Here is a 23216-nt window from a genome sequence, read left to right as displayed (position 1 = left end):
TAAGACCTAATCGCTGCTTCAACTCATTTTGTACAACCTCACACATGCCATTCTTTAGAAACTGTACTGACAGGAGCTAGGTGTAAGAATTTTTAACCAAGATAACAAAAAAGTAGTACCTGAAAAGTACAGTTAAGACATAATCGCTGCCTATATTTACTTTGTACAACCTCTCGACTGGCCTGAACGAGACCGAAACACTTAGAGAGACCAAAGTACGACAAAAATAAAACAAATAAAGAGAAATTCAACGAATGAAGACATGCTTGATTGATTTTAATCAATTAATTTTAAACAATTATGTTATAACGTTTTTACAATCTGATTTACGTAATCAATGCCAGGATAAAAATATTTCTTCCAATCTCAAAAATCCTGACAACTGCTAACACGCCACTAATAACCTACAATGTACAATAAGACTTGTAACCATATAATAACAAAGTAATATTTGATTGGTGTTACATGTAAACAGCTATACTGGAGAAACTTGTTACTAAAGGAATTTGAACTTAAAACAAATTAAAAAGTCTCATAAAAGTAAAAACTATTATGAAATATATGTCGCCAAGAGACAACAGTCAAACTGGTCTAGTTTTGTCTCAGTAATTTAGGTAATAGAAATATTTCGTGCATACTTGTTCAAACAGCCGCTATTGAAAACTATCCAAACAATTTGACACGTAAAGACTGCTTTTATGAAAGTCTTTTAAAACCCGACAAGTTCAAGCGATTTATCTCCCATCAAGACTTCGCCCAAAAGCATAGGGGTCAGTGAAATCTCAGAGTCGAAAGGCAACGGGGTCTCAGCTCAGTGAGGGTCAAAGCGCATAATCAACTCCACAACCAGACGTGTGTAGGGAATGGCCACTGAAAGAAATAATTTAGTTTGTTTCGGATATTTACAAGGGCTATCTGGGTTAGTGGTCCCTAATTTTAAAGTGGCTACAACAGCGCTAACATCCATCCCTTGAGCCACTCTAATAATGTAATTTCAATGTCGCTCTTTTGACACACACCCAAAGTGCGAGGCGCGATTTTAAGGCAACATGCCGCGAGTTGTAAGACTTCCGATTCACAGTTCAGAACGCTGACCACTGTCCAGTCAGTCACGTGATAAATTTCTTTTGTTTTTTCCACATACTACGCCTAAAGATTTAATTGCTTGCTTGTTTGGAATAAAACACAATGGGTATCGAAACCCGGTTTGTAGCGGTGCAAGTCCGCAGACATACTTGTGTGACACTGGGAGGGACGTGTAAAGAGAAAGAAAACTAAGACACTTTGCACGTTTTCAACAAAAGTAACCAACTTAAGTAGAATGTATCCTTTATTGATTTGAATGCTGCAAGTGATAACGATTCTGATAGCACATATAAGGTAAAATTCGAACTTTAAAAACCTTCAGCAGCATACAAATAGCCCTTCACAAAACATCGCGTTTAACAACAAACAAATCACTCCATTCACTTTATAAAAAGATCCACAGTGGGACAGAGATAAGTGTATCGACTTTCAAAACGGTGGATACCCCCACTGAATATGCTCTACAATAAACATATAAATCATAATAAACAAACACTTCATAATATTCAAGATATAAAACACTCGTTAATAAGTGGCCTTAACGTTCAGCTTTAACTTTTAGGTAGAAAAATAGAAAACTTCAACGAAATATTGGTTTTTGTTTTCTTTTTCGAATTTCGCGCACATTTACACGAGGGCTAACTGTACCAGCCGTCCCTAATTTGGCAGTGTAAGAATAGAAGGAAGGCAGCTTGTTATCACCACTGACCGACAACTCTTGGGCTACTCTTTTAACAACGAATAGTGTGATTGACCGTCACATTATAACGCTTCCAGGACTAAAATGGCAAACTGTTTGGTGCGACGGGTATTCGAAACCGCAAGTCTCAGATTACGATTCGAGCGCTTTAACCACCTGGCCATATTGGGCCCCGAAACATCGGACAATGTGGAAACCTTTAACAACAAGATCAAAATGTGATTGTTTAATTAGTTTCTGAAACCGAATGTTAGCAACAGATTTGAACTTCGATTAGCATCATTTCTCTTTACTGACGAGTTTAATTTATTTGTTTGAAGGACAAATCTTTTTTTACGGGCTGCCTATTTCTATTTCTACTCTAAAACTGGTTAGTATAGAATTGCTCTTTGTCTCTAATATCAATACTTATGACGTGTTCGAAACAGCAAGGAAGAGAAATATCACATTTTTGGGGTAACTTTACTTTTTCCAACTTCCTGGAATTTTTCCCTTTATCTTTAGGAACGGATAAAGAAATATTGAGAGGACCCGACGTCAGTAGATCGACTTGTTCGTGAAACTATCTGGCAACTGTTTTGTTTTCGAAACTGAAACCACCCATTTGGCTGTGATCGGTGGAAAGGAACATGGTGTGAAAAGTATTATCTTGGGCCTCGTAGTTCGTCAAATTGTCAATGACATCATGCCAAAGAATGAAACATGTGCCTTTCTCGGCGAGGACCAGTTTCAGTCTTCGTTTAGTTCGTGTTCTCGTTTCTCCTTTATCAAACAGCAGGTCAGGGATACCTGCCATTCTTCCTCTGGTTTATTCAACTACAGATTGGCCAGACACTGGCACACAAACACAATTGTTTTGTGGCTACGAAAAATCGTTTCGACTTGGGCTATGTCCTGTTCGGTCAATTCGCTGCATAAGTTATTTAATTCATCTTCTAAATCTTGTCGAAAATCCGTATCGTCGAAAGAACTACAACTGATAATTCTGTCTGTCTCCTCTACATTAATTCGGCCCAGAGTATCATATTTTTCTGTCAGTTTTTTGTCCGGCTACCTTTTCTTTGGAAGATGGTTCGTGTGAAGCTTCTGAATAGATGATATTATCTGAATAGTTCGTATCTGGAATACAGAAAGTTCTATTTTCTGAACATGACTCCACAAAGTCATCTTTTCACAAGAACTATGTTGAATATTTGACACATGATCAGACATTTCCATGTTTATGCTATTATTTGAAATCGTTTTTTCATTTATAAATATTCAATGAATTAATTCTTTCTGTTGGTCCAAACTATAAAAGGTGGGAATTTCTTCTATAACAATAAAATATTTAACACAGAAACCTTGAAAGTCGTTAATATCTATATAATACTCCGTGTGGTAATTTTTCATGAACTTGTAACATAGCCCCAAATAATACAAGATTGTTTTTTTTTCTCCCTGTAAATAATAAAAAAACGCAACAGTAAATAAATTTTATTTTTATTTTTACCAGATAGACAAATTATTTATATTCATTCGCATGAACGAGGTTTATGTGAACCTGTATGAAGCAACACTCTAGTAAAGTTAATTTTAAACAGAAATTTATTTTGTACCAACAATCTGAACAATATTATAAAATTTATTTCATTTCTGAATTATTTCATGTTATATCTCTGAAATCATTATCGACATTAAAAACTACGGAATTTTAACACTAACTTTCTGAAAAATAGGCTTCTCTAATATCTGTAATAAAATAGAGTATTTACGATTGAAATTAATACAATGTTACAATACTTTACACAGATACCGAAACATATGTGAAATCTTTTTATGGCTAGTCCTGTTTTTTAATAAATATTTATTGTCTGTGCTAACGAAAAATCCACTTGAAGTAAAAATGTATTATCAAGATGGCTGGTACGAGTATTGAAACTTTAAGTAAAGTAAAGTGAAGAACAACATTTCGACATTCTTATGTCATTTTCATGTCAACAAAGAGAAGTTGCAAAGATTTTAATGTTGTATTCTTTTTATTGTGAATAAATGTTCATAACAAATGACGTTTTTACATTATTTAAAGGTGGGGTAATATTACAGGTATCATTCTCGAAATGATAACTCATCTTCAAAGCTATAACTGTAATGAAAAGCCTGTTCTATAACTTACACTCAAGATCCCAGGCACCTAGTTATCAAAAACATGATTCTTATAGCATGAAACTAACAATATACATAAAAGATGCAACAAGTCAGTCAGGTATTTTGTAAAAAGAAATAAATAATAATACCATGATGAAAGTTTTAAACATAGCTTAAGTGTATTTTCAGTATATAATTACACATTGTTTTTGAACATTCTTAAATGCAATTTTCAAATAAAGTTATCAGAGAGAGTTATTTTCACAATATATAAGAATATTTAGAATAAACCTAACACAGCTCAAAAACTAGAGGTGATCAGTAATATTCAACAATTTTTTAGAATCAGGATCAACAAACTACTCATGAACAGTTGTATTTTTATTGTGGTAGAGAAGCTTCTTTTGTGCACAGTGTAACTTCTGAACATATAATTACTGTGCAAAATTACTCAAACACTTATATGCTTTACATATTTCTAAAAAATTACTTTGATTGAATGACTTAAGGATATTTCAACACATAAACAAAAAACATGAATTTTATCTCATAAGTACAACTCAAAGCTGATAGTTAAAACCATATATAACTTATATTATAAAGAAGCTTACACACAGAACAACCTTAAATATCAAATTTTCAAAATTACTTACAGATCAACCTGTACAAACTATATACTTCATGATATTCCTACAAGTACCTATATTCTCAGTTATGCCAACTAACAAGACATGCTTTAACAGATATGAGGTGTTCTTTCATTATAAAAATCCCAGGCACCTAGTTATCATAAAAAAAGGTTAAGGAAAACTATCGTATTTATATGCAAGAAAGTATCAATTAATTGTGCAAATTTGTGGTAAGCACTGTTAAATATATGAATAAACAAACATTCTGAATTTAAGTGGTTTTCTACTAAATGAAACTAATTATGGCTAAATTAACTAACACATTCATGATTATTAACTTCAAAATGTAAAATAGAATTTTAGTTATAAACATTATACCATAAATTTAAGATTTTATTTCTATCTACCTTAGAAAAATAATATATTGATAATATTTATCTACTTTGTATTCAATGTTTTATTACTCTCACATTACACGTGGAGATGAAATTCTAAGAATGTTTATTTAATGTGAAGCATTGGAACTTATCATCTTGTGAATATGTGCAAATTGTATGCATGTATGATTAACTGACTACACAACAGACATTCAACTATTATTAAACTCTAGACAGTTAAAATTGATTCATTAATAATTATGGTATTAATACAGAGAATTCTCAGGTTATGTTTAATATATAACTATGATAAAAAACATCTACAGAGAGAAACTTTTTGGTAATAAAATCTACAACTGTTTCCAACTTCTGATCAAAACAAAATACCTACATAGTTCAAATAAAAATTAAACGAGTAATGAATATTATATACGTCTAACATATCACCATACTTATGATGATTAAAAGGTATTGATTCATCTGTTATGGTACCCTCAATGCAACCACATTTTTTGCTATAATCCCAAACACAAAATTCAGCTAGCTTAGGAGGTTTAGTTTTGTTCTAAACACTTATCTTAAGATAACAATGCTAAATAATCCTCATAAACAAATATATATATATCAAACAATTTAACCAATACTAAAAATAAACTAACATTAAGGAAAGAAAAAATAAAACATTACTTTATTCAGAGTCTACAACTATTTATCATCTTACCTTCATTCTTTCTAAATTTGTATTTACATCTGTCAAAGGCTAGTTGAGAAACTAAATAAGACTTAACTTTTAATTTAAAAAATGAAACTTGACATCTTGCAGGACTTGTCTTGGAGTAAGACATCAATAGTATCAGGTTTCTTAAGGGCAACATATAACTAGGTAACTAAACATACAACTTTTCAGGTGGCTATACGTTTCCTTTTTCCTTTTTTAAAAATCAAAACATGCATAATAATTATTGGAAAGACTTTAACAATTTATAATAAAGCAAGTTATAGTGACATTTAAAATTAACTTTGATCACTTTTATGTTCCACTTACTTTTCAAGCACAACTACAGCAACTTGTGGGTTTACCCTTCAATACTTACTATTTTCTTGTCCATAGTCATGAAAGTAGGTTGCCCAGTCCCATGTCATGAAAAGATCTAGAAGTTATAAGAAAATATAACTACAAAAATTCTGCAAGATAAATTCCAGTGCACCAAAATAAAGTAAACTGCTATACGTAAATTAACTAACAAAAATTACAAGAAGAAGGAATTGTACACTATAAGTCAGAAAGCAATAATAAGAAATCAGTTTTAGTGAAAGGAGACTGATGGACTCTGTGACTAAACTAAAATAATTGGAAGATGTGATATCAAAAAACATATGGAACTATTTTACTTCGTACAGTTTCCACAGTTAATACATCTTTAATTATGTTTGTTTGTTTTTGAATTTCATGCAATGCTGCACGAGGGCTATCTGCACTAGCCATCCCTAATTTAGAAGTGTAAAACTAGATGGAAGTCAGCTAGCTATCCCTAATTTAACAGTGTAAGACTGGAGGGAAGTCAGCTAGCTATCCCTAATTTAACAGTGTAAGACTAGAGGGAAGTCAGCTAGCTATCCCTAATTTAACAGTGTAAAACTGGAGGGAATTACGTACTTTAAATACTACACATTCACACTAAGACACAACTAGCTAACATCTGATCTTAACATTAGTAACAGAAGGTGTATTTAATGGCCTAAATATAAGCATTGGGTGTAAAACATTATTATAAGAAAGGCTTAGTTGAAACACTACTCCATTGAAACCCTTGGTAACTTTTATCTTACTTTTGTGTATTCCTCAATGTTAATAAACAACTTAAAAAAATATAAATAAAATGCTATTTAACTTATCGTGGTGCAATAAGTGATCCTAGGGTATTATTTGTTTTATAATTAAGCTTAAAAATGTACTGTGCAATAACTTACTCTAAGCTCAATAAAGACAAAATATCAATTCTAAATCTAAATAATTTCTGAATTAAATTGTTTTGTTCTATCACCAAAGTTAACAAGAATAAAAAACAAACCAATATGTATATTAAACATTCACAACATAAATACCATAGTTGACCTAACAATATCAATTGGGAGTTTTGTTACAAAACAATGATATAAATTGTATACCATTACTATTAAAAAAAAAGAAGCATGACACAAACTGTCTATTATATATATTAACACCAGAGGGACATTTAGAGTGTTCCTTCTACCACACACATTATACTCTTTAACACTGTAAATATGTGACAGCCATAAAGCTTCTTATTTCCAAAGAATGCAACATGTAGATCTTCAATGTTTTCAGTTTACTAAAATGTTTAGTTAAAATAAAGTTAAGTTATTTGAATTTTTAAGTCTATCTCATGCTACTTTTATCATTTTTCTAAAGTACTTCATAACTTGTTCTTAATGTTTCATGAAAAATTTAAAATCTTCCCAGTAACAGTAAGCAGAGCCAATCTTTATGCATATACTCAAAAGGTGATTTACAAAACTATAACTTTTATCTCTGTATTTCTATAGACTGGTAGAACTTTTAAGCAAATAGGTCTATTCACATACCAATAACTATTTTGAATCTATTCAATGTTACACAGCGTGGCTTTCAAATGCATTACTAAACTTTTGGAAAAGAAATAGCAATAACTAACATACTGAGCAAGACTTAAAACTGAACAAAATACACTATTCATTTCAAGCAGGCCAAACTAGCCTAACAATCCTTTGACTGTTTATGTACATGTGAAACTGAATGAGTGTTGAAATCTTTATCAGTACCACATATAACTCAATAAAGGTGACATAAAATATTTTAACTAGATTGACTATTCCTTTTTTAGGATAATAAAAGAGCAATGATTAGTAGGGCACATTACAAGTACAGATGTTGATGTCATTTATGTCAATAATAACAGAAGACATTCCTGTCATGTTTATATGTACATAAAAAAATGTGTGCATCACATGAAAGATGGCAGTGACAACAGTTAAAAAGATGTTAAAACAGTTTTCACAGAACAGAAAAATAAAAAGGAACAGGTATTACAGAAAATGATAATGTAAAGAAATATATAGGAAACAATACTAATATATGGGAAATAGAAAAATGAATTAAAATATAGGCAATATTAATATATAGGAAACAATACTAATATATGGGAAATAGAAAAATGAATTAAAATATAGGTGATATTAATATATAGGAAACAATACTAATATACCAGAAATAGAAAAATGAATAAAAATATAGGTGATATTAATATGTAGGAAACAATACTAATATATGGGAAATAGAAAATTGAATTAAAATATAGGTGATATTGATAAAAAAAAAAAAATACAAAGTTGTTTTGAAATTTTTTTAAGAGATGCACAAAGGTCATTAATTCTAGGACTAAGAATGATGTCATACTGTTATAGAATTTAACAATGCTATCCAATAAACATCCTTAATTTCTTTCTAAAAGTGGAAAAGATTCACAAATAACAATGAACAGTTGTGTTGAAACTTGAGAAAATTAAATAACCTTAAACAATATCAAACCTAATGAAGGGCAGTTGCTTGAAACACTAGTTAAATAATGTAACTGTTTTGTCCTTTTTTAACTTTAGGTGTTTATAAAACAATATTTCTTTTGTGAAGTAAGAGAGGATTCCATGTACTGTAGACCAGCACAGTGCTTCCTTGTACCTAGAAAAGCATGAGACCTGTACAAGTAAAACTTTATACAACCTTCCCTAACAATGGCTAGTGACCAATAAAAGCCAGCCTATTAACCTGAGACACACATCCTCTAATACAAAGAAAAGCAATATGCAACAAAATTCACATAATACAAACTTGAAACTCCCTTGAGTTAAAAAAGAGAAAACAGACCTCCATGATGGTCACTGAATATTTAAACTACTGTACATATATATCAACCAGTCTCTGTATCAAGAAGACTAATGATTGATTTTCAGCTACGACTACGAAATAAATAGTTCTTTGAGATTTCCAAGAATATGGAAGCAGATTATTTGTCAAAACACAGGATAAAAAGTAATGAATAACTGGTATCTAGTAGTTAATAAAAAGTTCTCAATTAACAATCAGGCTGAAGTGACCATACAGGTTACCAACCATGACAGTTCATGAGCATCAGAACTATGGGATGGACAAGACAAATACAAAAACTTGTTCACCATTTACCATTCAGATAACTAGACTAGACTGATGTTTCAGGCAAGACTAAGAAAAGAGGATTCTAAAGTATTCTAGAGATGTTTCTCAAGCAAATTAGAATGACCAAATACAAAGTTCACCAAAATAATTATAGCAGAAGTAAACAATCTGACTAACAATTACTTTGAAATTCTTTTAAAGCCTGTAGAAAAGTCCAGTGATTTAGTCAACAGAAAAAATAATAAAAAAAGAGAATAAAAGCAAATAACTTCATGAAGAAATCACAATTCCAAGAATTACATGACAAAATAAGTCACTCTCACATACAGCTGTGATAAGACATGTAACTGGATTACTCGAAGTTCAAGAGAGCGAAGTCAACAAAAAATGTATCAATTACAAACATATATGTGACATTTATAATCACGAGTACGAATGCCATAAATACATTGACGGATGTCACTGACAATGAATGTAAATCTCGTGTATGTATTTGGTTCCCAGATATATAAAAAAGTGTTCTTGACTGAAGCTAACGGGCAAAAAATTCCAGATTAAAATGCACACAGAAGCATTTAAATGACATAGTCTTAAGTACTCACATCAGAAACTCACTGATGAGTAGTGTTGATAAACAAAATAACACTGAAAGTCATATCTGTTTATCTGATCAGAACAGCAGCATTTTAAAATTAATTTATATGCAAGTTACTGAATTATGTGCAAAATTTAATTAAACATCTTTACAATCCATGCATGTGAATGAAATTAACATTATAGTATATAATTTAATGTTTATGTTATCCAAGTTTTAATTCTTTGTTACAACAGAAACATTTAAAATAAATATTTTGCTCACATAGTTTGCTTGTCACATGATCCAAGTTATATAAAAAAAAATCTCCAATTTAACAGAAACTGACTGTAAACACATAAGCTCACAATGCATACAACTGTCTAGATGCCAATGTATTTTCACATGTCCTTTTGAGACATACGATATATGCAATCTTAGAACTGAATCCACTGCAAAAGAGAAATAGATTTTACAGCCTTTTATGGGTGCTATGCCAATCTTCTATACTTTGGAAACAAATTAATGACGTACAAGTAATTAGTTAATACAAGTGTACAAAGATGTTATAAAGAGCTCAGTTTACACTCCACTCCACCAACAGTTAATATGAAATTGGTGTACAGTTTTTGTACTGAAGTCGAAGTAACAGCCTGCAGTACTATTGTCTACAGCACTTACAGTAGTTTGTTACCTCAAAATGCTATAGTTAGAGACAGTTGAATTGTACTTAAATCTAATTTTTATATTTTAGTTGACTATGTATAATTTATGTTTTAAAAAATCCTATTTGAGTGATTTAATTGTTTTTATAAGCTTACCTTGTTACATAGATTGTGAAAGCTTTATAAACAAGATGGTATCTATCACAGCCATCCTGTTTTGGCAACACACCTATGTGGGGAATTTCTCAAAATAACTTCTACATAAAAGGCCTATTTGTATCAGTTAACATATCAGAATAAATAGAGACAAAGAATTTTAAAGGAGAGTTAAAAATAAACTATAAATGAAAAGATAAAGATGTTAAATTATGAATATGTGAAAAAGATGACTATACTAATAAATTTCTATAAAGATGTAAAAGGTATGTACACATTTTTGTTAATTTTAAAATCATTTCCCTGCACTCTCTGTTGATGATGACAAATAGAGTTAGTAATACGGTGCATAAAAGAGAAAAAAAAAAAGTACAAACATTTACCTTAAAAATCAACAATTGATGTTCATTTATGAGGTTCTAGAGGTTATACAAATGAAATGTAGAAACAGTAAGGTAAAACGTATTATTTTTATACTTTATGTAAAAATTACTTTGCATGTGAACTACTCAGAGTCCAAGTGTAAATAACTACATTAAATAATGAATTTTTATCAGAAAAATCCAAAAAATATTTACAAAATAAAACTTTTGCTGAAACTACTTACTTTAATGAAAGTTTGTTATCAAGTTTTAAGGAAATAATTTCATTAACTAGTTTCATTTTTGAAAGGCATTTCATGAGAGTTGCATGCTTTTCTTCCTATGAGCATATATCATTCTTCAAGGTTTAATATCTTCCATAATGTAACTGTTAATTACATATCTATATACACAATATATGCCCATGTTACATACGTATACAATATTAATGACTATTCTACAGCAACCACATAAAATGTATTTAGTCCAAAAGCAATGTTTACATTACTTGTAATATCTTTTAATATGAACTTAAATAGTACACTTTTGTAAAGGCTTACTAACCTGCCTAAGATCAGCAAAGCACATCTGGAGTGCACCTTCTTCAAACCCTCTAACAGGTTCTGAATTAGCAAACACTATTGAAGACAAAAAAGAACTCAGTTTAGTTTATATCCATTAATGAATAATTATTATCTGTATTTGTTTTAAAGGCCTTAACATAAAATATTTGGATTGCCAACACAATTCAGTTTTATTGAAGCATAAAATGCTGTTTTGTTTTTGTCTTTGATCTGCTTAAACATAGTCTAGAAAGCCAACATCCAAATGCAGTAGAGATTGTGTGAAAAGTGTATCAAAATGTGTGGAATAAGATTGACCTCATCAACGTTTGTAGAAACTTACTACAGTGAAAGAAGTATTTTCATAATAACGCATTATTATGGCCATCAAAACTGAACATGATTTACAATGAAATAGTTCCAAGGGCAGCAGGAAACCTGAAAGTTGTTCTTAAAAGTTAAATGAACCCTTAAACAAATAATACTGTGTAAGACTATTAAGTAATCTGATTATTTACACAACTGAAAAATAAATAACAAAACTACAATAAGAATTTCATCTAATGACCTCTAAATTGACAAGTTAGGACTGAGAGTTCCCTTGGGTCTCTTTTACAACTGGATGATATATCCATATCAAGGCTTACAATATAAAATTGGATATAAGGCACCTTGTTAATTTGGAGGCCAAGAAAACATACTAGAGAGAAGGAAAAATTTCTAGATGATCCCAATTTTCATGAAAATATAGGTGATTTTCAACAAAATAAGATATTAAGCAGGGCAACAGTGAAAGTTATGTTTCCTATACAGAAAATGTATTTCATATAACTAGTCTCATTTAATGCTGCCCTCTATGTGAAAAAAGAAAGAAAAACATGCCACAAGCCTTTTTCCTCCCTTCCTTTGAAAATGACTCATTTTAATGTCCCTCATGCAAATTATCGTGGATAATCCTCCACAAAGGAAAGTGCTATACACTCATTATACGTGCAACTTCCTCTTTTCAGTTCTATCAAATTACTGTTTTGAGTTTTAGTGGAGAATTGAAGCACTCATTTTCAGTGGAGAGGAAGCACATTTTATGTATAGAAAAATTAACTTCTGATATGGTACATTAGCTGTACTTATATAATCAGATAGAATCACACACTGAATTGGTGCAAGGGAAGAAAAGAAGCACCCTTTGAAAGAGTACAAAGGCACACTTTGAGTCTAAAGAATCAGATATGTAGATATGATGTGGGAGACTATACTACTTCTAAACCAGCCATACTCTTCACCAATCTGGGAAATGTGTTGTATATTCTGGTAGACAAAAACTGAGAAGTAAATCCAATTAGTATTGGGGAAAAATGGAAGTGTCCCCAGACACAAAGTGGCTAGGGCATGATGGACTGTACTTGACAACTACATCCAAAATCTGTGCTGCTGGAAACTGACACAGATAGAGAGGGTGGGTGTAGAATGAGGATCATACCATCTTCACCTGAAATTAATGAGACCAGAAGGGATATCAAACCCCTGACTCCTGAAGAGAGCGTATGTTAAGAATTCAAAATGGTATATCAACTTAAAAAACCTGATGTCCTGGATTGAAAAAATGTGTATGAGAGAGAAATTGACCAGAACCAACCTAAGACAAATAACATCTTCAGAATAAGCTACACAAAAGACAGTTGAAGGGAAAGAACCAGAACAATCCCAAGTTCCTCCACCATGCTGTATCAAAACGATTGTAGGACGTAGGCACCTACTGTTTGTAGGCCCTACCAGCCATATAAGTTAAACCAAAATTAACTTTTAAGGAAACTTTTCATGGACCTATAGTTTTCATAGGCCCTAGGCACCGTGCCTAGTAAATAATTCAGCCCTGCCTCCACAATACAGATAAAGTATAATTGAAGGAAGAAGTCAAACATATTCACTACAATGTGCAAAAACTTATGTTTTTTGCTTTTACTCTATATTATAAAAAAAAAAAAAAAGACTGAGAAATTGATTGAAAGACCATGACAGATAGTCAGTCTTCAATTTTAATGACAACAACAAACTGGAATAGAAACTAGGAAAGAGATGATTTCCAGATTCAATGTTCTGTTGGACAGAAGGTCCTGAACTACCTCCAACAGAAGCTGGCTGTTAATGGGATTCTGAGGAAGGAAAGAAATGGATATCTGTGATAAAAAGAGGAAGGTAAAGGAAGCATAGGACATGTCCAAATAATCCACCAATCTGTGGTGAAACACTGCCAAAAGGGAAGAAAGTCACACAACTGAGCTCCCATCCAGTTATCAACTGGTACTGTTGATACTATGATGATCTACACTGAAAAAAACACCTGGAAAGAGGAACAGGTAAAAGCTGGGAAGCACTAGGATGGGAAACAGGAATAGGGGCTTGTCTTGATTCCAACTGTGGCAAATGAGCTACCAAAAACGAAAAGATAGAGTGTTGATGCAGGTGTTCCCAGCATGCAATTCCAAAGGGTCTGGAATACGTTTGAAAATATACTAAGAAACAGAGCTACACATGATTTCCTAAGTGGGCAGCAAATAAATCTGACAGAAGGCTGCATTTTGACCCAGTATGTTTCAACAACAGAAAATTTATGTATGCAAGGTGAGAGTAGAGAATGAAAAATGAGTCATCTTAGAAGTAACAAAGGAGAGGCTGTTCCTCATAAACCTCAGGACTTTTGTACAGAGTATCTGAAAGTAAATGTATGGTAGATAAATACCACAAAAGTAAGGATAAGACAGAGGCATGGGTTAAAAGCACTGGTAGTTAGGGGGGTACTCCCAAATTGGCAAAATAGATTCCAACACCTGTGAGTCTTAAAACGGATAGGCTACTTGATGGTTCGTCAAACAAACTATCCACAGCACATAGGAAGCAAGACATGCTGGAACTCTCAACCAATTATGAAGTAAATTGCTTTGTATGAACCCTAATATCCAAAGAAAGTGGGAAAACTAAATATGGTAAGGAAGAACTGAGAACTATCATACAACAAAAAGGATGAGGATTGTAGGAATTCATAAAAGGGATAAAACATCACATACCTGAGAAATCATACCTAAATACGCAATATTAGACCGAGCTGACTCTGGAGGGGTGTACGGGAAACATAAGAAAATCCTGTGGTGGAAAAAGGCTATAAAAATCTTTCTCGGAATGAACAGGTTCAGATTGTTCATGAGATGAATAACTTCAAGAGAAAGTGGCTGACTCACAGATTGATCAGTCTCTCACTGAATAATTGCAGATATTTCCATTAACAGGGTTGCTTGCACCTCCAGCCATAGTTACAAAACCGGCACTCTGGGCTATATCTACCTCATGTGTTTCGTAAGCACTCACGAATTTTTCAAAAAACAAACATGTACAATATTATATCAACTATACTTTGTCCTATCCATTGCCGACGACCAAACACAATAAGAACAATATTTATATAAGCAACGAATCTTACGGTGAAGACGTTTTCTAAACTGATAGAGTGTGATCACAATTCATTGCACTTGTCAGAAGACATTGATATTAGGCCTATGATGTTATTAACTATACGATTTTTATATTCAGCCCCCTAGGTATCTTCATGGGAGAAAATAAATAAATTTCTTTTTCTTATAATTCTGTTCCAACCAGTATGTAAACAGTTTGTTTATGATGCTTTTATTTTTAATATTTTAACTCAAATTTGGGAAACTTAAGGGAAGAATAGAAACTTTTTAAATTCCGTATATGTAATTTACCTACCAGGCGAGTTGTTTGAACTATTTTCACAACAATAATTGTGATTATTTAGCAAGTATTATTGTGAAACAACAATGTCTTATTTTGTAATAAAATAACGTAAACATTAGATGTTTTTTCACACATATATCAATTTGTATATTTTAACTTCAAATCAAAGCTCTTTAAAAATGGAACTGTGGTTTCTGTTGCCTCATCATAAATTTCACACCTTTTAGTTTCTGTAATTTGTCAGCTTTTAGCGTTTAATCCGTTACTCCGTAACTTTTATCAGCTTTTAGTGTTTAATCCCGAACTTCGTAACTTTTATGATATATTGTTGTGGTGTTTCTTTGTTGCCTCTAAGCATGATGTGAAACAACAATATCTTATTTTGTGATAAAAATAACGTAACCACTAGACGTTTTTTTCACACATTTTTGAATTTATATATTTTAAATTCAAATCAAAGCTGTGTAAAGATGGAATTGTGGTTTCTGTAGCCTCATCATAAATTTCACACCTTTTAGTTTCTGTACTTTGTCAGCTTTTAGCGTTTAATCCGTAACTCCGTAACTTTTATCAGCTTTTAGTGTTTAATCCGGAACTCCGTAACTTTTATATCATATTGTTTGTTGTTACGTGCTTACAATATTTATAATATTAACAATGAAACGGTATCTTAGCAACACAGATAATTGGGAGACATTTTGTAAAACATTCAATCTACTACTGCAAGCAGACTTTAAGATATAGAGATGGTGAAGTTCTTTTTCAAAACATTGATTTTTATGGCATTCTATGCTCTAATAATAGCAATGCCTGCACACATCAAACTTAAGCCTGAAAATATTGTACTTGGCGCCCCACAGGTGATTCCGTGTGTCCCTGATAGCATTGGAATCAATAGATATACCTCTGATGTTTTCCAGTATTATTGGTTTGGCCCCCTACGGTGGAATATCAACAGACGATAATAAAATTCGGGTAAACAAAGCCACGGGAGATTTGATGATTTATAAATTTGATTTTTCTGATACCGGTGTGTATAAGTGCGTTATTGAATACACAAGAAACTGGGAGATAAAAGCACAAAAAACAATTTTCATCACTCATTTCTTGGAAGGTAAATGCTTATAAGAATCGATTTTGGTAGTGTTTAGAAGTAAAAAAAAACTTTAAATTATGGATCGGATTCCATCCATTTTTACTACAATTTATGTAAAGTGTTATAAGTTCGATATATATTTAATGATTGTACATTAATTTTCCAAAATCCATGAAATCACCTTTCCAACTACCAACATACAGCTCACCGCCATTGTTTCCGCGTTAAGCCTGCAGTGTTAAAATGTTGAAAATCAAATTTTTTTGTCTGCAGATATAAATTTATCATTACGAAATAATTTTTGATTTATTATTATTATATACAATAACTAAATACATACATAGATATGAATAAATTTAATCAATAGCATTACACAATTAATGAAATTAGACATTCCGTGAAGTCAGAAAACGAGATAACCTTATGTTAGAAATTAGAAAGGTTTTGTTGTTTTCTTTACAAGTCATAGAACAAATAATTTTAAAAAATCAAAAGTGTTGAATGATTTCTTTAAGCGTCTGTGAAAATATTGAAATTACAAAATGCTACAGTGTTATAGCAGAAAAATGTTTCTTTTGTTACAAACACACAGTAAGTTCTGGTATTCAGAGACATTGTTTAGCCACTTTTCACATCCAAGCGATGAAACGATACATTCTTATCATTTGAAATAAGAAAGTTTGAAGAGCTTATTTGATTAACTGTATCTGTTACTGAGCATATCTTTAATTCTGATCTGGGTGTAAGACTAGAGGGAAGGCAGCTAGTCATCACCACCCACCGCCAACTCTTGGGCTACTCTTTTACCAACGAATAGTGGGATTGACCGTCACGTTATAATGCCCCCACGGCTGAAAGGGCGAACATGTTTGGTGTGATGGGGATTCGAACCTGCGACCCTCAGATTACACGTCGAATGCCTTAACACATCTGGCCATTCCGGGCCTTTAATTACCAAAATTTGCGTTTTTCATATAGCAAAGCTACAACGAGATATCCACTGTACCAACCGAGGGGAAATCGAACCCTTAACTTTACCATTGTAAATCCTTATTTATTATTAATTATGAAAATACATTGAGTTGAAACCTCCTGTGACCTACGATACAATAGATAAAGAACAAGATAAGCTATATTTGTTAGATTTTGTTTATACCTTACAGGATTTCCAATGTATGAGCTTTCACGAAGAAAAGTAGTTAATAATTTGTTATGAGCCTAAAGTGTCATATCAGGTCAAAAAATTACTCTAGTGGCCCAGCAAACTGTCTGCGTGATTCCAATGCAAGAAACCGGGTTTCGATATCCGTGATGGGCAGAGCATAGATAGCCCATGATGTAGTGTTGTGCTAAATTACAAATAAATAGTGCAAAATATTATTTCTTATGTCAACAATACTTGAACTACAAACCATCTTATACCTTATTTTAGCATGCGTACAACCTAATGAAAACTACCAATGTCCTGAAGGACTCACACTGAGACATAACCTGTGTTGTAAGTTGTGCTTTCCTTCAAAGCGTTTATATGTGTGATCAGTATTTGTGAATTCTAATTTTTAAATAAATCGAAAAAGGAAAAACTGTTTCCAACAAACTAAGCAATAAATTAGTTATTATATACTTCATCTATTATTTTATTTTTAATTGTCAAAGTTAACATTGTAAACATTTCAAGCTTTTTTCTTAGATCCAAGTCAACCAGGAACGGAGGAAGAAACATACGTTCCTTCTCCAAGGAAAAGTAAGTTATGCTACATATAAGATTACGTAAAACGTACCTTTAACGTAAGATAATATGTGTGGAAAGGTTGTTGACAAAATGTCGTGATGGAAAAATATTACAGTGACGATGTTTGTGTTGACGCGTGTTGTTCTTTCTTCCCATTAAATTTCTTCAATCCCTTATTCATGAAGGTAAAAAATGTAGTAATGTGTAAATACCCGATCTCTTATAATATTCCAGTACATTGTGGACATTATTTTCTATTCTAAATAATAAATATCTTACCATTTCACCACTCATAGCAACTCAGGTAAAACATGATTCACCAAACCACGTCTATCATTCCCACTAATTCACTGTTCACAGTTTGAGCTTTTCTGTTGTCTGAAGTAAGTTTTTGGACCAGTAATTGTATGCCATAAGTATTTTCCTCCTCCTAGTATTGTTGTATTATTTAAACCTTGACTATTTTATAAAAACTGGTTGACTCGAACAGAGTTTTACATTAGTTTACAACAAAAAGACAGTCCATGTACTTTCCCTTTGAATTGTTACCGATAGTTTTCCAATATATTCTCTTTCGTTTGTAGTTCATTCAGACACTAATTACAGATTTCTTTGAATAGTGAAACATATAAACAGTATTCAGTTTACAAATTGCTAGTACGTCAGTGTTGACAATCATACATCCTTGGAAGTCTGAGAACTTGTTACTTTTGCCTTTTGTCTTCTTACGAATATATATATCAGCTGTAATGGTGGTCAGTCACGTGATGTATCAAATGATCATCCTGATTTGATATGAAAACACAGTCAGTGTATTTGGTTGTCATAAGATATGATAAGTAAATATCTTTACTTGGATTATCAAGGAAGAAAGTAAATCTAAAGTGATACTTTACACTTCTTTACCTGTACTGTTTTATCCATGTGCATTAAACTTATACGTGTTTGAATAAAGAGTGGAACTTCTTCGATTCCAGTAACTCAGAACGCTGTGGTTATCTTGTTATTTTCACTGTAAGTATACCAAATAAAACGTAGCCTCCTCCAATACTATCATATAACAAAAACAAATTGCACTTGACTAACTAACTTTCTTTTTAACTTGTATTTTTCCATTTCAGCACCATCCATGTCAGAACATACGATTCCATTGGTAACTGCTGCAGTAGGAATACCACTTTTGTTAATTTTTCTAAGGTAAGAACAAAACAGTATTTTTTATGTTTTGTTGGATAGATCTTAATATAATTTCTGTGTTATTAATAGTTGAACCATGTGTGTATATACTTAATAATGAATTTAAAGGGACTGAGAAATAAAAAAATATTAGTTACTTTCTTTTAATTAGAATGATAAATAATCAAAAGGATACAAACGCTTGCATTAAAAAGAAATATATAAGGGGAAATTAGCATCATTAGTTTACAATAAAGTGTATTTTATGTGTGGAGATTCACTTAAAGCTTAAATTGTGGATCACTTTTTACAATATTACAAGTTCTTCTAATGAAAAACATTCCTTGTAAGTATGTTATTGTTCAACCTGTTTTTCATATGTAAATACAATAAGGTACTGTGCGTGTCAGTAAAAATACTTGAAATTGAAACGTGTAAAATATGGGTAAGCTAAATTATTACAATTCGAGTACTTGAGATAAATATAAAAGGCATTTTCATTCAAAAAAGTTCTTTAACTAATTAATGATTTTCAGTTTATTTCAATATGGTCTTAAAATTGAAATTTATCAGCGAGTATAATAATTATTCAATTATCCCTCTTAAGCTATAACATTTTATTCCTTTTTACATTTGTTAACTTTATTTTAAAGAGATGCAGCAGGGGTCAACTTGCTATGTCCACCGTGGGGAACTGAACCCGCCTATTTTAGTGTTATATGTTCATATACTTACTAACGTTCCACTGGGAGAGAACGTCCCTGTGGCTGTCGTTGTTAAATATTATTATTTCTAGATTATAATTATATTCCATTTTAATTGACATAACACTGATGTACAAATAAGAGTCAAATTAAATCATCCATGTTACTTATTAGCGCTTTTCTTTTGTAGTGTCATTATTTGGAAGTGCAATTGTTGTAGATGTAAAACAGTAAAATCAGCTAACACAGAAGACCATACAAATAAAGATGATAGAAAAAAAATTAAATATTCACTTGTACCACAAAAAGATGAAGATCAGTCTGTTAATACAAACGAGAAGAGAAAATGTAAAAGTGTAAAAGAGAAGAGGGCCGAAAACGTTCAGAATTTTCATCTTCCTGAAGTAAGTATTGTGATAACGGGAAATGTCATCACATTTCACTATTTCATACCGAGTGTCTGGGACTTACAACGCTAGAAACCGGCTATCGATAGTCGTGGTGGGTAGAGCACAAATAGACGAACATAAGAAGAATGTAATATACCTTCAGTCACATATATTTACTTACTTTCTATACATTTTATGCTGGTGTTCTGCGTGAAGTTTAGACACCGTTATAAATATAATGTATTAAGGCTATAAACTTCACACTCCAATCTTCCACCTTATAAGAAACGTTTAAATTTAATGGTATCGATTTTTTAGAAGGAAATTGCAGTCGGTTTAAATGGATACTTGATAACAAGCTTCTAGAGACGTTGTGTGTAGATATATACATATAATACAGGTTTCTTCTTTATCATTGCAGCCATCTCAAAACATTTTGGAAATTGTTGTACTCTATTGACTCTGTTTATGAGTCATGTGTTTTCACAGTTATTGACACAGTTACAGATGAATCTTAACTTGGTATAGGTATACAACAACAACTTTATGCCATGTCGCTTAGCAACAAAAGTATAACCTGATATTCTTGTTAATCTATGTACTCAAAGTATAAAGTGAAATGTATGAACAACAAAACTGTAAAAAATTACATATTTTCTACTGTATTAACATTTGGGAAGATATATGAAAGATGCTTCTAATATGAACATTTTAAAACGGTTCCACTTGGATAGAAGCTGTTTCAAATTATGGTTCTAAGCCCGCTACGGGGAAAGGAAGGCGTTTTATCAGTATTTTATCTCATGGTTTTCATTGATCTGGTCACATATAAGGGAGACAATTATTCATGTCGTTAGATAACTTTTCATTAATTATGAAGTTACGTAAATTCCGTCCAAGGGACTAGCACTTGCGCTAGTATATAATACCATTATATCCTATTATATTCATTATATATAATACCATTATATTCTTCATTACCATTCAAGCCGTCTCCAAACCTTTAATAAATGTTTATTCTATAGATTTGTACTGCATGACTCTGTTTATGAGTCATTACCTCGTAAAGTTGGGTTGTACTCATTCCATTTAGTAGTAGAGAGACATATATACGTATAATGTATAATGTGAGGACTTCCATCCTTCATATACTACAACTGCTAATTTAGTTGTGTAAGACTAGAGGGAAGGCAGCAGCTAGTCATCACCACCCACCGCCAACTCTTGAGCTATTCTTTTGCCAACGAATAGTGGGATTAATCGTCACATTATAATGCTCCCACGGCTGAAAGGGCGAGCATGTTCGGTGTGACGAGGATTCGAACGCACGACCTTCGAATTACGAGCCGAGCGCCTTAACCACCAGGCCATGCCGGGACATTTATATTTGCTTATTTTCTTTTCCTGTTTAACAAACCGGCATTTGCCAAATTTTCTTTGCTTGGATAACTGTAGAACTTTGATGTATCTTATCTGATGTTCAAACACCCCTTTCGTCATGCCAAAATTTTAAACAGTAGAAATTCTCTAACAAGTTTACATTTATGCTAGCTAGAAACTTTCTCATTAAAACACTGGACTCATTTACGCACCACATAGAGTTAAAAATGTATTTTATTTTACTTTTTATGAAGCATTATTATTGTCGTGTTTGTATTCTTTTTGCGCTTTAGTTCATATCGATATTGATGAATTTCGCAGCGCCATCTCGATGTTAAACTGTTTCCAAACAAATATTAAAATATTCGAATTTTAAATACAAAGGCATCCATAGATTAAGGACATCTGGTGTAGCCCAGTAATAGGACCGAACACTAATATCTCTAAAGTCTGGTATTAATGCTCTTGGTGAGCAGACACAGATTGTCCGTTTTGAAGTTTTCTGATAAAAAAAACCAACAAAAACAACGTAGAGTAAAATTCTCGATAATTGCAGCAACTAAATTAAAATATACATCACGCAATTTATCATTCTTAAAAGTATAGTTGTTGGTACCAACGTTTTTTATTTCAATTTCTTTTTAGTTTGATTATTTTTGAAATTCTCAAATTTCTAATAACGCTTGTTAGTAATTGTTTACAGTTTGTTCTGTTTAGTACTGGAGACATATCGTACTTCCTACAGAGTTTTTCCCAGAAGTAAAGTTGTAAATATTTCGACATGCACAAGATAAACATTCCCTTCCCTTTTTACTTATTAGAAATCAATTTATAGAGTCAATTAGTTTGCTCAGAATTTGGATATTTCAATAAAAGTGTTGTTCGAAAACGTATTTGAATTAATGTCCACTAAATTTATATAGCCAAGTTATCGGTAGTTTCATTGTATTAATTTTCAAGAGGTAATTTCTATATAATGATAACTAACATCAACCTATCCTGATTCTTGTTATTTTTAGAAAGAAACAAAGGCGAATGTTTTCACCAATAGGAAGGACATCCAAAATAGCAATGACTCAAGTGAAATAACAAACATTATCACAAGTCTTGAAGGATCACATGCCAAATATTTTATAACAAGACAGCCTCATAAATATAAACCAATTATCTCATATATATCAGAAACTCCGTTAACTGAAAGGAAGAAGGTACCTTCACCTTGTAGACGTCACAACAAATTTACGAAATACAAATCAATGAGACCTCTCTACTTCAAAGAACTGCGAGATTTGTTTAACGAAAGGAAATCATCAGAGTCAGAGGGTTCTGAGGACTAGAGTCGACAGACAAATTGAGAAACGTAAGCTCCTGATACATTGTTAGATCCACAAGAATTTTTTGACTAGTGTTTAACCGAATTAGAAAGCCAGATGCAAGACAACAACAGAATAACTTCTATGATCGGACGATTTTCTTCACTAATAAGAGACAATGACTCTCGATTTATGTTTTCTTGTCCCGGACTTTCACAAACTTCACA

At 32.0% G+C, this 23216-nt stretch overlaps 1 protein-coding gene and 1 long non-coding RNA gene across 12 annotated transcripts in view; one reads left to right on the top strand and one right to left on the bottom strand.

The window, feature by feature from the left end:
* The window catches only part of LOC143243091 (uncharacterized), a 49930-nt gene extending 34852 nt beyond the window's left edge, over positions 1-15078 (bottom strand). For 3 of the 10 annotated variants that reach the window (XR_013023868.1, XR_013023870.1, XR_013023869.1), the window contains exons 1-3: positions 14515-15044; positions 11451-11524; positions 6014-6070 (exon numbers count right to left, since the gene is read on the bottom strand). This is a non-coding gene — a long non-coding RNA (uncharacterized LOC143243091). Of the gene's footprint in view, positions 1-119; positions 2906-3258; positions 4694-6012; positions 6071-10524; positions 10598-11450; positions 11525-14514 lie in introns of those variants that run through there. The other 7 variants (XR_013023873.1, XR_013023872.1, XR_013023867.1 and 4 more) reach the window with 7 other exon arrangements.
* LOC143243090 (uncharacterized) lies at positions 10612-23216 on the top strand. Of its 2 annotated transcripts, none has more exons than XM_076486825.1 (5): positions 10612-10790; positions 17728-17793; positions 17986-18039; positions 19149-19224; positions 22696-23216. In XM_076486825.1, the coding sequence occupies exons 1-5, from the start codon at positions 10727-10729 to the stop codon at positions 22763-22765; spliced, it is 330 nt and encodes a 109-aa protein (XP_076342940.1). In that variant the 5' UTR covers positions 10612-10726; the 3' UTR covers positions 22766-23216. The 2 variants fall into 2 exon arrangements, with proteins under 2 accessions (XP_076342940.1, XP_076342939.1); XM_076486824.1 differs by lacking the exon at positions 22696-23216 and adding an exon at positions 19857-19985.

The sequence above is a fragment of the Tachypleus tridentatus genome, unplaced genomic scaffold (assembly GCF_004210375.1).
Source record: "Tachypleus tridentatus isolate NWPU-2018 unplaced genomic scaffold, ASM421037v1 Hic_cluster_2, whole genome shotgun sequence".
Lineage (NCBI taxonomy): Eukaryota > Metazoa > Arthropoda > Merostomata > Xiphosura > Limulidae > Tachypleus > Tachypleus tridentatus.
Note: the sequence above shows the minus strand (reverse complement) of the source record. Positions and strands in the feature narration are given on the sequence as shown.

What these genes read in the sequence shown, in the direction of transcription:
- LOC143243090 (XM_076486824.1), top strand. Translation starts at nt 10,727, where the DNA reads ATGTTAAATTATGAATATGTGAAAAAGATGACTATACTAATAAATTTC. An exon ending in TTTCTATAAAGATGTAAAAG is followed by an intron (nt 10,791 to 17,727) that starts GTATGTACACAT and finishes ACCTTATTTTAG; the next exon opens with CATGCGTACAACCTAATGAA. An exon ending in CGTTCCTTCTCCAAGGAAAA is followed by an intron (nt 18,040 to 19,148) that starts GTAAGTTATGCT and finishes TTTCCATTTCAG; the next exon opens with CACCATCCATGTCAGAACAT.